The 15,579-nt window shown below is 39.3% G+C and overlaps 1 protein-coding gene across 1 annotated transcript in view; it reads right to left on the bottom strand.

Moving 5' to 3' along the window:
* zgc:162952 (PKc_LIMK_like_unk domain-containing protein) overlaps positions 1–15,143 on the bottom strand; it is a 62,977-nt gene extending 47,834 nt beyond the window's left edge. The window contains exon 1 of the mRNA XM_034171003.1: positions 15,078–15,143. Within this exon, the coding sequence (XP_034026894.1) occupies positions 15,078–15,108 (31 nt within the window). The 5' untranslated portion in view covers positions 15,109–15,143. The remainder of the gene's footprint in view (positions 1–15,077) is intronic.
* Positions 15,144–15,579: the final 436 nt, after the last annotated feature.

Consider the following 15,579-nt stretch of genomic DNA (forward strand, 5'->3'; position numbering starts at 1 on the left):
CCACATTTGGTCACTGGTTTGCATTCAATCCTCACAAACACACAAGAAGACAAGAAGCAACAGGACCCTAAAGGCTGGGATAGGAATGGGTATCAAAAACCGATTCTTGTTAAAAATCGATAAGAAATTATTCAATCCTCCAACATCAATAGTCTTTTTGTTTAACAATTATCGGTTCTTCAGTTCACATTACGCTGGAGATAGCTGGTGGTCGGCACTATGGCCAACATTAACCAATCATTAACCTCTCTCTTGAAACTGGAACGGTCCCAACCTCCCTCAAAACAGCTCTCATCAAACCACTTCTGAAAAAACCCACTCTTGACCCTGAATCCTCTTCAAATTACCGCCCCATCTCAAACTTTCCATTCATTTCCAAAATCCTTGAAAGAGTAGTTTCCCTTCAACTTCCCAATCATCTCAAATTAAACAGTTTGTATGAAAAAGTCCAATCTGGTTTCCGCCCCTCCCACAGCACCGAAACAGTTCTGATCAGAGTCACCAGCAACCTGCTGATGGCCTCTGACTCTGGTTCCACATCCTTCCTCATTCTTCACGACCTCTCTGCTGGGTTTGACACCATCAACAACCACATGTTCCTGCACCGCCTCCAGCATCACATTGGCCTCTCCGACACTGCCCTTCACTGGTTCCACTCCGACCTCACTGACAGGACCCAGCATGTGGTCCTGGGGGACACCAAATCCTTCCTCCACACTGTCACCTGTGGGGTCCCCCAGGGCTCCGTGCTTGATCCCACCCTCTTCATCCACATGCTTCCCCTCGGGTGTGTTGTCAGCAGGTATGGAGGTAATTTCCACTGCTATGCTGATGACACACAGCTCTACCTCAAGGTTACCCCCTCTGCCACTGTCACCCGCCTCAACTACTGCCTGGAGGAGATAGGGACACGGATGAGTCAGAACCTCCTGCAGCTGAATGGCTCAAAAACCGAAACATTCAAATCGGTGCTTCTCACCAACTTCACTCCTCTCCAATCACTTCCATTTCTCTCTTTGGCCACATCATTCCCTTTTCTCCCTCTGTTACAAACCTTGGGGTCAAGTTTGACCCCCACCTTTCTTTTAACAACCATGTCACCCACATCTGCAAAACGTCCTTCTTTCAGCTCTGTAATATTTCCAAACTCTTCTTCCCTTTCCCTCCCAGCCGCAGAGAAGCATGTCCATGCCATCGTCTCTTCCAGGTTGGACTACTGTAATGCACTCATCAGGATCCCTGGAAGGAGCATCCAAAAGCTCCAGTATGTTCAGAACAGCACTGCTAGGGTCCTGATGAGGGTGTGGAAACACGAGCACATCACCCCCATCCTCCACACCCTCTACTGGCTCCCCGTTCACCTCCGTATTGAGTACAAGGTCCTCCTGCAAACCCACCACTGTCTCCATGGTGATGCCCCCACCTACCTCACAGACCTGCTCACTCTGCACACCTCAGGCAGAATCCAGTCAGGCCAACAGCACCGTCTGCTCCTGCCCAGGACACGGCTCAAGACCATGGGGGACCAAGCCTTTGAGACCGCTGCTCCCCGTCTGTGGAACGTTCTACCAGACCACCTCAGGGCCCCACAGAAGGTTGATGCTTTTAAGAAAGGACTAAAAACCTATCTTTTTAGAAAAGGTTACAGCTAATGTTATTAATTGATGTGTATATTTTTATGATGTTTTTACTGTTATATTTTTGTCTTTGTAGCACTTTGAGATTTGGAATCAAATGTAAAGTGCAATATAAATAAAATTTATTATTATTATTATGTCCAACTACTGGCCATGACAAAAACACCTTTGTTTTTGTATCGCGCACACTCCGCTGAGGAAACGAGATTAGCTGCACAATCAGTGAGTCAGAGTCCAACGATTCACCCAGACAGACAACAAATATGAGTAAATTAAGTACTTTATGCATTTTTTGTGGTTTCTTGGGGCATTTTGCGAATGCGGAAATGCGCTCCGACCTCAAAACACGCTCCTGTGATATAAATCAAACACACCCTCTCTTCTTCTGTGGGGTTTAACGTCGGCCGGCATCCTTACTGTTGCATTGCTGCCACCTTCTGCATCAGTCTGTTATAGCAGTACTAAATCCTCTCGAGTCCAGTGTCTTTCAAGTATTTAGAAAGCCAACACTTCCCCCTCCCACTTTAATTTAATCTTTAATTAACCAGGTTCGTGCCATTGAGATCAAGATCTCTTTTACAAGTGAGCCCTGGATAATGAAAGTTTCCAATTCACCTAACCTGCTGATCTCATGTCTAAAATACTTCCAACAGAAACTTCATTCAGGTGTATTCTTCTAAATTCTGAGAGAAGTTCTTGCCTTTCTCTGGAATATTTATTACAATACATGAGGACATCCCTAATGATCAAAACAATGTCCTAAACAAGGTCTTAATGACTCCTGGATGAACCTGTTCCAGAGATCTAGGATCTAGTGACCATGTACAGATTTTTTTTTTTATTAATGTCCAGAGATCAAGGATCCAGTGGCCAATTTCATATTTATTTACTTTAAAACTCAATAAAATGTTTTTGACATAGAAAACTTGTAAAGCCTACTTTTTGGACACAGAAAATTTATGGTGTTGATAGGGGAATGGGTAAAGAATCGGATCAATAAACGGAATACTCATCCCTAGACTTGGACCTTTGTTCTGCTGTAACAAAGGTCCACAATGAAGGTAAATAAATGATTGTACTCATTTACAACTTTAAACGCATGACAGTTGAATTCCAACCCACAAAACATTTTTAACTGCTACCACCATCACCACCACACAAGAAGAAGCCACAAAAGTCTGAAGATGTGAAGTTTATCAGATTGGATGTTTTTCTCGACAACTTTATTCTGGGCACTTACCATCTGTAAGGCGCCGCTTCGAGGACAAAACACTGGTGTTGATCAGTGTGAGTTCTGGGCAGTGGGAATCCCTGACAAATCCCAAATTCAGTATCAATAGCAGGACAGGAATATCCAGAGGAATCATTAGATTCTCTCTCTATGCCTCACCACCCACACACACAACATAAATCCAACTGACTGTTCTTAGTGAGGAGTGGAGGTACACACAGATGGCTTTCTAAGAACAACTTTCAAAAGCCTGGTGCAGCCTACACACATCCAAGATACCCAACAGCATTACTGTGATGGAAAACAGAAACTGGGGAAAGAATAACACAATCATGCAGATAAATAATAATTCATAACAATTAAAAACTAGAACTATGATAAAATGCACAAAATGATAGTACCCCCTCCCCCTTGCCCCCATCTCAAATCCAGCGCCACCTGTACTAGTTGCTTGCTCCAAAATACCTTAACCCTCTGGGGTCCGAGGGCATTTTTTTGGACAGTTCACTCGCCTGGCATAAATGTTTTATTATTGCTGTTATCAGCTCTCCTTGCACCCCACAATCAAGTTTTATGTCTCTTTTTTTCAGGACAACCTGTGCTTTCATAATATATATGCTTTTGTTGTGTTTTAAAAGACTGTATAACAAAAAGGTTAAAACAAGAAACACAAATGCACATTTTGAATAATATATACAAAATGGTCTATGCGTTTTGTTTGTCTTCATCTCAAAGCAATTTCTGTCTGCTATTATACAAAGGTTACATCACAAACTTCTACTTCTACTGTGTTTTGGACTGTTCTGTGCTGCTCCTAAAGCAGCTTTCATTCATACTTTGGCCCACTTTGGCTCCTTACAGTCTGAGGAGCAGCCCCTCCCCCTCACTCTGATATGGTAAACAGTGCTTTACGTCGAGGAAAGCAACAGAGTTATCCAGTAACATTCACATGCAAACTAGTGGAGCAATCCTGATAGTTACACACTCTTTGTTTGAGCACGTGAGATTGTCATTAGAGGCCTTCATCTGCTCCATCTGCTTTCATAGATCGCTGTACTCAATGGCGCAGGGCGTACTGGAGCCCAATACTATTACTCATTGAAGCACCCAAGGGGCTATTCAAACGGGCCAGCTAGTAACATATCACTCCTGAAAACAATCTTTGGCTTTTCACGTGAGGTAAATCTGCCCTACAATTGGATTTTGGAAAACCATGTGACAGTGAACCTATTCCGATTGGGCACTCGCATTGCGCACGTCATCACACAGCTTCTATGAGGAGTACAAAGATGGCCAATGGTTGGCTCGAAAGTCTGCGGAGTTAACTTTTCAGCAAAATAAAAAGTTTCTATCTCATATCATTAAAAATATATTTAGAATTTAGTAAAGCTTGGTCTTAGCCGTTGTATACGACGGCGTCGGCCCCAGAGGGCTAATTAACAAAATGGTCAAATCGGACGTGGTCTGCATGTTAGATTGTGACACCGGTGATCCAGGTTTGTTTCCCAGTTACAGCCAAGTTCCCAGTTGACAGTTGTACTGTTTCCAGCAGTGTGAACGATTAACTGTGGTGCCGGGGAGGTGGAGAGACACATGCTGTCAGCCCTCTTCCGGAAATAAACTTACCACTTTCTTTGGCTACCCACGTTGAATATAAAATACCTTTTCCTAACATGTAACTGAAGAATATGATGTATAAAAAACAAAACAAAAGTCCAATTATGGCTCCTTGACGATGTGGAACAGAATTATTTTTTCTTCACACATATCTTCATATGATGTGCTACAAAAGTGTCACGCATCAGTTTAGGAAGAGTTGTGCATACAAGGTGAATATCATGTGATCCATCAATTAAATACAAAATTGCAAATATCTCACCTTGAATATATCTGACGACAATTATTTTCCTTCATGTACATGTTCAGATGATGTGCTACCGCTGTATGACGTTCAGGAAGAGTTGCACTTATAAGAGCTATTGACAGATACACGGATGGACAAGCCCACTGATGCTTATCCCCAGATTTCATAGTATGAAGCAGAAGAGAGTTTATGACTCCCCCTGGATGGAACACCAGTCTGACACAGAGGACTTCCTCCAATCAAGGCTGTTACCCGATTGCAGTAGGATAGACTGGGACAATGGAAATGAAATGTCTGCTCAATCCCACTCACCATGGCCAAGAATCGAACATCAGTCTGCATAACGGTAACCCAACAGTTTATCTCAATGAGGGTGGGATCAATGGACATATACCCACTCCCTCAAATTTCTGTTTGCAGAGGTTATACGAGGTCTATTAGAAAAGTATCCGACCTTATTATTTTTTTCCAAAACCATAAGGATTTGACTCATGTGTGACTGCGTCAGACAAGCTTGAACCCTCGTGCGCATGCGTGAGTTTTTCCACGCCTGTCGGTTGCATCATTCGCCTGTGAGCAGGCTTTGAGTGAGGAGTGGTCCAGCCCCCCTCGTCGGATTTCATTGTCAGGAAATGGCGGAATGATTTGGGCTTTTTTTTCCATCAGAATTTTTTCAGAAACTTATGGAAACCATTAGAAAAATGTATCTGGCTTTCGGTGAAAATGTTACGGGCTTGGTAGAGAATAAGGAGTGTTACTGTCGCTTTAAGGACGGCCCCCCAGCGGCTGTGGGCGCGCCGCGCTCCGAAGCTGCCATCGACAGGCTGAACGACCATTTCATTTCTAAACGGATGGCTGTCTGGATCCATGACCATCATGTGCCATTTCTCTGGTTATCACAAGAGCTGGACATCAACCATTTTCGGCAGATTTCACTTTTAACAAGACATTTTGTCATGGAAAGCCAAGCGGAGGCTTCGCGCGTCACAAGGATTTGCTACTGGAGCGAGACAAAACCACCTCCATTGTGGTCTCACAGGACGGCTTTGAGATGGCGTTCAGACAGCTGTCGGTGGTTTTTCCATCGAGTGATTATCCGAGAAATTGTGGATGTGCCTGGACATGCCAGAACATGTCCTGTGAGGCTTCATCACGGCGTTGCTGTGCGCCATGCGGCACCGCTGTGACGCGCGAAGCCTCCGCTCCTCTTTCCATGACAAAAACTCCTGTAACAGTGGAATGTGCCATTCATTTCCAAACTGGACGCTGTGTTTTATCCGGGACGTCATCTGACTAGCACAGGAATTGTGAAAAGACGTGGACATCAGCACTTTTTGTGCCGCATGGCGCAAAGCAACGCCATGATGAAGCAAAACTCACTCAAGCTTGTCTAACGCAATCACACGTGATTCAAATCCATATGGTTTTTGAAAAAAATAAGGTCGGATACTTTTCTAATAGACCTCGTACATATATCTATTTTTTCTATCCATACTTTATTTATGAATTGTTCTTAGTTTACTTGACATTAAAAAGCTGGGTCTAATGTACACCAGGGGTTCACGGTACTGCAAGAGAAGTGTGCATGACCAGCATAAGTACTGAGATGTGGAGATTACAAGCTACTGCATGTAGTTCTCCACAATAAATTCTGCTGGATGTACAGTATAACATACAAATGCTGAAAAGATGGTTAGTTAAAATAAAATGATTTATTCTGACTTATTATATAGGCACCAAGACCCTAGGATTAGATGGGTCATCTGGAATGTAGGAGTTTGTTTATCATGGGAAAAGCACAAACACGTAGGTGGGTGGGTGTAAAAGTTGGATCAGATTCTCAATATGATTCACTCCCTACAAAAATTTTATACTGTTCTTTTTTATAATTTAATCACATTTGACACTAATGAAACATGAAAGACAAAGAAGAAATAAAAATGGTCTACAAAGTAATCTAAATAAACTGTAAATATAAAATCCAAAATAATGGCTTGCATAAATACTGGGCCCTTTTTAACAGCGGAAATCTCAATTATTTGTAATTTTTTGTGGTTGGTCCCTTTTTGATCAGGGATCGCAGATCCCATATGGTTTTACACGGGATGCTCTTCCTCACACAATTCCAGATTGACATGGAGAACACAGCACTTCTAGTCTTAAAGACTCAAATGGTTTTATAGAGGTCATATTATTTCAGCTGAATGTAGTTTAAAACACATGTATTTGGACAGCCCAAGTTGTGTGGAATCAGAATCCTAAATGTTATAAAGACCAAAGAAAAGTCCAAGCACATCAAACAATAATATTTCCCTGTCAGTAAATATGTCTTACAGTCCATGTAAAAAAAAAGCCATATAGAGAAGAAAATAATGCAACACCGGTGTAAATATGGACTGTAAGATTAGAGACACCTTGCAGACAACCTATGCTGCCGCGATGTATCACCCATCACCACTTTATGTTGCAGTGATTAAAGTCACGAGACAGCGTTTACTATTAGACACAAAGGACATTCATTAGACACCTGGATGAATGTCGTTTGGTTTGATGGGAACAAAAACTGCAGCTATTCTGGCCATCACTCGAAACAGAAACACCAGGACTGGTGGAAGACAAACGTGTTACATCATCACAATCACACCACCCCGATTGTGAAGCATGGTGATGGCAGCATCATGCTTTTTAGAGGCCAATACTGCAGCTCTGAGAGGGATGGGGGTGTAAAACACAGCAAAGTACAGGGAAATCCTGGAAGAAATATGATGTAGGCTGGAAGAAATGTGAAATGTGGGAAGGGAAAAGTTTTCTTGCAAGGCACCGAGCCCAGCCATGAAGCCAAATCAACACAGGAACAGCTTTAAAAACAACAATATTAATGCCCTGAGTATGTCAGGCAAATTGGTTATTTATGGCGAGATTGAAAAGGGTTTTTCAATCATTGTGTAGTTGGACAGAGCTGAGCAGTTAACAAAAAAGTATTAGAACATTAACTAATGTAGTGATAGTTAACGTACAAATCAATACCTTAGTTAACATAAATCCCATTACAAAAGACAGTTACGTCTTAATTCAGCGTTATGACCATGATTATTACTGCATTAATTAGTGTACCCAAGTGTTGCTAATTAAACTGTGCTTTACAAATTCATTTAAATTACTTTGTAGATATCAGTTTTCACTTAGTCATAAAGGTTTTCTCAGCCTCTACAGATGTGTCAAACAAATGTGAAGAAATTATTCAGAAAGAGGAATCTTTTGAAAGGAAATCTTTATCTCAATACACAAGAATCCCGTCACCTGTCCAGATGTGTTCAACATTAAGGAAGTGTAACAATTACAGGATCAGTTGCAAGATGTACCCAGGAAGAAGAAAAAAAAAGCCCATTTGCACTGTCAAAAGTAACCTTTTGATGGTGGTCCATCAAATTTCAAGATTTACCAATTACAACAATGATCTGAGACTATCCGAAACAATTTTTTGGAATAATTTCATGAAATCAGTATCAAAATGATGCTAATAAATGACAAATCTTGATACAAAGATTATCACATTTATCCCATTTGAATTTTCCTTATAAATTCCATTAAATCCCAGTTTTGGGCTAACATTTCAATACTTATCTCATGCATTGTGAGAAATACAGAACAGGTCATTTAAATGTTAAACAACACTTAAATTATCCCCCATTACTGCCTGATGCTATCATGTCAATATTGAGCAACATCTCTGATGAATGCTTCCAATACATTGTTGAATCTATGCCATAAAGAATTAAGGCAGTTCTGAAGGCAAAAGGGAGGGTCCAACCCGGTGTCACCAACCAAACGGCCCCCTCTGAAAATTGCTCCGCCCTGCCTTCACTGCGCCCGTGTCTAAAACCGACTCAGATTCTGACTCTCTACACCCAAAGCGATCAAAGGGATAAAGTTATTATTAACCATCAAATGACATTAAACCTCCTAATCATTCCAAAGTCAGTTTCAAGCAGAAACAAGGCCGTTTTAAGCAGAAAGAGCCGATAATGTGGAATCGTACTGATGCTCTCAAATGACGTAGGCACAGCAGCACCACATCAGACTCAGACGTGGTACTGTGGCGCTTTCACTCCCCCATTTTATTATGAAATAATGCTGAATTTATGTGGAAATGATTGTTGTACAAAAGCTTCAGATAGCTGTCGCTGAGATAGATGATGACCGGAGTGCAGCTTGTAGCAGAAACGAGGTGATAATCAGTGAATCGCTGGTGACGCTCAGAAATGACACTGCTAACGCTCCAAAATGATACATGCGCAGTGAAGGCAGGGCGGACCGATTCTTAGGGGGGACCGTTCGGTCGGCGACACCGGTACTAGAGAGGTATACCTAATAAAGTGGCCAGTGAGAGTAATGGCCTTTCACACTGAATACTTCAGGCCAATCCGTCAACGCTTCCCAATCCGTCGGATGCGTGTCTGACGCGTCTGACGCTTGATGTCTCGCTTCGCTTCGGAAGTGGCAAGGGGGCGGAGACTGCTACGTCACACTCTGGCTGTTTCCACCATGATTTCCACAACCTGAAGTAAGTTCAGCGATCGCCATCTTGAATTTGCGTCGCATGAACCACAAAAAAGCTTTAAAAAACAGCAGTAGAACGATTCTCCCATCACCCTGCTGGGACAAGCTTTTTTTCAGCTACTTTTCGGAGTGACGCCGACCGAGGGAGGACTGATGACTTGCTGGGATATCGATCGAACCGCGACAGTGGGCCGACCCGCACGGACAAGCTGGCCTTCAGGCATCATCACTGGGCAGACCGAGGCAGGCAGCCGGGGGGATGGAGCAGACCACTCTGTCCGAAATCTCCCACTTTTTGGATATATGCAAAGTCCCAGTTTGCCCAACGGAGGTTAGTTCTGCAGCTTTATCAAGGTGAGGATAAAATAAAAGTAAACGTGATGTTTCTGCACTGCTGTGAAGGTTTATTGATCGGCTAACGTTAGCTTAGCCTTTTAGCACAGTTGATCTGAGTGAACAATTTCATTTGTAGATGGTTCAGTCTTTTTTTTTTTTTACCAAATAAAGCTACAGCTTTTTTCAGAGACCACAAATTTCAACTTTAACTAACTTTTTTTTTCTGGCATTTTTTTTTACATTTTTTTTTCTTTTTTTTATATATATATATATAAACTGTTTAGTGTTTCTTTATATTTAAAGAAATACCTTTATTTGTCCCAATCAGGAACATTTGCTGTGCAGACAACCAAACTTCCATTGATGAGCTGAACACCACGAAGTCCAGTCGAAAGAAAAACATCTCTGCTCTTCAAAATAGGACAAAAGTGTCTTCAGCAACACCACCAGAGTTCAAAGCTGCAGAAGAGACCTACATCTGGTCCAGAGAATCCAGCATAACATCACCTGCTTCTAAATAAAAGGCTCTTTGAACAGCAATTATTTTATTATTTTTAAAAAGCTGTTTTATATTTTAACAATAAATGAACGGATCATTAAAATGTCCATGAATCAAAGTCAAAAGACATTTGCACAGGTAGAAGCTCTCCACTTATTGTGCTCAAATTCATATTTTAGAAATGACTCTGTCCTGATAACAAAATTAAAGGCAATTACATATTTTGGCGAAATTACAAGTTGAAATGACTATAAAAAAATTCATCATGAGGTTTATGTCACAGAAATCCTACTTTACAATGACACTGCAGTCATTGTTAAATTATTTCCTGTTGCATTTATAATATTTTTTTTTTTTTTTTTTTACAGTGTCTGTTTTCTGGTTGAAATGAGATATAAATAATCTACCAGACTTTAAAAATGTACAAATTCCATGTTATTTTGTCTAAAAATAAATGTTCGAGGTTCCTTATGACAAACAAGAAATTATCTAATCTGAAATAACAGGTGGTTTTAATTTACAGATGAAAGTTTTCTAAAGAACATTTATTGATTTACTTAGCTATTTTAATTACAAGTGTTCTAAACTTTTTTTTTTAAATCAGTAATCAGTAATCAGAAATTCTGAGGTAACAAACAACAACAACAAAAAAACCATTTCCAAGGATTTTTCTTCAGAAAACTGCTCTATAAATGAGCAGTCCTGTGACACGTTTGTTTTGTAGAGATCAGTGGATTCTGCACCGATCCGTTTTGTAGAGATCAGTGGTTTCTGCACCGATCCTTTATGTACAGATCAGTGGTTTTTGCCCCGATCCATTTTGTACAGATCAGTGGTTTCTGCACCGATCCATTTTGTAGAGATCAGTGGTTTCTGCCACTAGTCTTCCATGTTTTGGCCTGACGCATCGTTCCTATTGGACGGCGCGAAGCTACATCACAGCTCAGAGCGTCGAAAGTTGGATTGGATTGATTTGGAATGATTTAAATTCCCAGGATTGGAACTTAATTTATTGTGAGAAAGAGGTGGACAGGGCTTATAGTAAGTTTATGGAGATATTTATGGAATTATATGACACACACTGTCCAATTAAGAAATATAGTTGTAAAAAAAGATTTGTGGAACGTCCTTGGATGACCAAAAGTCTACAGAATGCTTGTAGAATGAAAAATAGTCTTTACAAAATATTTATTAAATTGAAAACTAAGGAAGCTGAAAGAAAATATAAGTTATATAAGAATAAACTAACAGAGCTATTAAGAACTAGTAAAAAATTATATTATAGAAAACAACTGGAAAGGAATAAATGTGATACAAAAAAGGTTTGGGGAATATTAAAAGATCTTATGCAGCATGGAAGGAGAAAAACGATATATCCAGATTATTTTATTGAGAAGGAAAGATAACTATGAGATGAGTGAAACTGTAAATCATTTTAATGATTTTTTTGTTAATATTGGCCCGGATTTGGCCAATAAAATTTCTGGTAAAGGTCCTGATTCTCCAATACTTATTAAGAGAAATAGAAATTCATTTTTTCTCTCTCCTGTAGATGAACTTGAAATTATTACTATTGTTAGAAAATTTAAAAGTAAATCTTCAACTGATTTTCAAGATATTAATATGATACTGGTTAAAAAAGTAATAGAAAGTATTGTCAAACCACTTGTATATTTGTAATTTATCTTTTATAACGGGAAAATTTCCAAGCAAAATGAAAATGGCTAAAGTTGTCCCTCTATTTAAAAGTGGAGATAAACACATTTTTACAAACTATAGACCAGTTTCTTTACTCCCACAATTCTCTAAAATTTTGGAAAAGCTATATGATAATAGATTAGAGATTTATTGGAAAGTATGAAATTCTTAATGAATGCCAATATGGTTTTAGGAGTAAGCGGTCCACTTCAATGGCAGTAATTGAAACCATAGAGGAGATAACCAATACTATAGAGAGAAAGAAATATGCAGTTGGCATTTTTATAGACTTAAAGAAAGCTTTTGATACTCTTAATCATTCAATTTTGATTAAAAAATTAGAAATGTATGGTGTTAGGGAGTTGCACTGCAATGGATACAGAGTTACTTAACGGAGAGAAAGCAGTTTGTGAAAATGGGTGAGTTTACAAAATAACTTGGAGATTTTATGCGGAGTACCCCAAGGTTCAATTTTGGGAGCAAAGTTATTTAATTTATATATAAATGACATATTTAATATATCCAAAGTGATGAGAATGATTTTATTTGCGGATGACACAAACATATTTTATGCAAATGAAAATTATAGTGAACTTACCCGTATTATTAATGAGGAATTGAATAAACTAAAAAGTTGGATGGACACAAATAAATTATCTTTAAATCTAGATAAAACTAAAATAATGTTTTTGGAAATTACAAAGTAAACTCTGAGATAAAGATATGTATAAATGGTGTTCAAATTGAAAGAGTATCAGAATGTCAATTTCTTGGTGTAATAATAGATGAAAAAATAAGTTGGAAAAAGCACATTAGATATATACAGAGTAAAGTTTCCAAAAGTCTCGCAGTTATTAATAAAGTTAAATATTTGTTGGAGCATGATGCCCTTCGAGTGTTATATTGTACATTGATTTTGCCTTATTTAACTTACTGTATAGAAGTATGGGGTAACAACTATAAGAGTTCACTTCATCCCCTCGTTATATTACAAAAACGCGCAGTTAGAATTTTGCATAAAGTAGGATATCTAGACCACACAAATGAATTGTTTATCAGGTCAAAATTATTAAAAATGACTGATTTGGTAAAGTTTCATACTGCATTACTAATGTTTAAAGCCAATAAAAATGAACTGCCATGTAATATACAGAAACTGTTCTGTAAGAGAGAAGGACAGTATGGATTGAGGGGATGTGGTAACTTTATAGTAAATTATGTAAGAACTACTCTGAAAAGTTGGTGTGTGTCGGTATGTGGAGTTAAATTATGGAATCATTTGGATAACCACATTAAATTGTGTGGAAACATTTATAAGTTCAAAAAGAAATATAAAGAAATTATGTTAGCACAGTACACAAACGAGTAAAAATGTTATAGAGTTAGTAAGAAGTGTAGACGATTGCATAGACATTGAACAGTACTTGGTGTATGACATTATGTCAGTAATGATCAGGGTGCAAGACTATTTGTAATTGCTTAGAAGGTAAAAATGTGTTAAACTTTAAATGAATTGAAAATAATGGAATGCCATTGATGCAATTGTTAGTACCTAACTATATTCTAATGTAGATATAAAATGTAAATGTAAAATGTAAATATGAAATTGTTCTATTCTGTTTAGTTATGTTATTTTCTGATTTCTATCTTATTTGAGTGTATTTAACTGTGGATGGTAACGGGTGTACGGTGTACGGGGTGGGCGTTTACAAGCTTTTGCTTCAGCCCATGCCCTTTCGGCTGCACCTAATTTGAGAAACTGAGTTATTGTTTATTTTTCTTTGTTTGTTTTTTATGTATGTTAATAAGAGTTTATATTGGTATTTTGTTTATGTGCGTGCTGAATAAATTCATTCATTCAAAATTCATTCATTCATTCAAAGCGTCATTTTAGCTCGGCTTTTGACACAACGCTTCTGACGCATCTGAAAAGCAATGTGTCTCACTGAAAATAATGCTTTTTTAGACCAATTTAGACACGTCTGACGTATTCAGTGTGAAAGGCCCATAAGTCATCACTTTTGCAGACAGATTTATTTATTTGTTTAACAGGTTAAGCCTGGTTCACACGGCAAGATTTTCAAATTATCTGTTGGTTTCCAAAACCTGAGAGACCACAGACAGAGAGTAAAAATCATAGATCTAACAGTTTCGGTCATACAGTGTGTGGTGTGCAGCCACATGGTAAAGACAACACACACACAGATTTTACAATGAACATTCCCAGGTCAGACAGGAAATCTTGCAAAATCTCTCGTGATTAAACGTGACTGCAGAATAAATAAACAGAGACAGTTTGTGGACTATTTACAACACAGAAAATGATTTTAGATTCCGCGCCATGCGTCTGTCACCTTGCTTTCCGATTGGCTGCATGTCACATTCAGCAGGCTGAGTGCTTGTTTGTGGTCGAGGGACACCACACACACTGCAATATTAGGCCAAGACAATCCAACATGTTGAATATAGCCGATTTGCTGTCTGAACGCTCCTGACATCCTTCCGAGCAGATTAGAGCGCTCTTAACACACCACACGGCAGGAATATCTGATAAGATTATCTTTAGAGCCATCACGATAGTCGGGGCATCCTTAAGATTGTCGGAAGGGGAAGATAGGGTCATAAATCCGCCTAATTATCTTGCTGTGTGAAAGAGGCATTAGAGATGGATACAGAACATTTCCACATCACTGACCATCTTCCGGAGTTCGTTTGAACCAATCCATAATAAATAGACACAATATGATTCTGTAGGGGATTCTGTTTAGAGCAGGTGCTCTTCAAAAACAGAGTGATGATAAATCAGGCGGCCAAGTGAGGGAAGCTTCTAAACCAAGGACAACTCTGAAAGAGTTACAAGCTGCTGTGGATGCGATGGAAGAAACTGTTTGTTTCACCAGTTGCAGGTTGTGATTGATTGATTCACAGGGACATGCTCGCTTCTGCTCTATACTGTGGCTAACACGTTTTGTACAAGATTAAACAGAATAAAACAGCTGGAGGTTGAGGACTTCCTGATTAACAAGACTGCACATCTGCACAATCATTGGAACCAGGAAAGATGATGTCATGCATAACTGCTCTTAAAGATACGAGTCAAGACACCAGACTGTGCTTTGTGAATGAGTCTACATGAGCAAAAAGCTCTGTGGGTTTTATTCACTTCCTGTCACAACGTCAAACTGATTGTGCCCTAGAAATTACATGAGCACAGGAACACTGAAGAAGAAAAGAGAGTCTCTCAGTACTTACTCCGTTGATTTAACAAGCTACTCATATGCATCTTGTGGACGGGGGACAAACCCAGATGCTTCTGTGGAGACACTGGGGAGGAAAACATGCATGCAACAACATGAGCAACAGCACAGATACAGGAAAGTACACGACAACAAGAAACACGTATTTGTAGAGCAAGCAGCTGTTGAAGCAAGATAGACAGATAAGCGTCAGACATCAAAAAATGGTTTTGTGCCATTTTCAAAAACAGATGCATCTAATTCTTGCTGACAGATGACAAGTGGGCTGCAAAATTAATCACTGCAATCCTGATGTTGGCCTGTGGGATCATATAAACTGTGAAAGGGTGCAATATAAATTAGGGACGCACAGTACTGGATTTCTGACGATATTCGATATGCCGATATTTTCAAACTCCTTTTGGCCAACACTGATACCAAATGCATATAAACATTAGGGATTTTTTTCTCTTTAATTTCACTGACGAGCATCAAATCTATCAGGTACTAAACTGACC

This window comes from Thalassophryne amazonica, chromosome 5, assembly GCF_902500255.1.
Source record: "Thalassophryne amazonica chromosome 5, fThaAma1.1, whole genome shotgun sequence".
NCBI lineage: Eukaryota > Metazoa > Chordata > Actinopteri > Batrachoidiformes > Batrachoididae > Thalassophryne > Thalassophryne amazonica.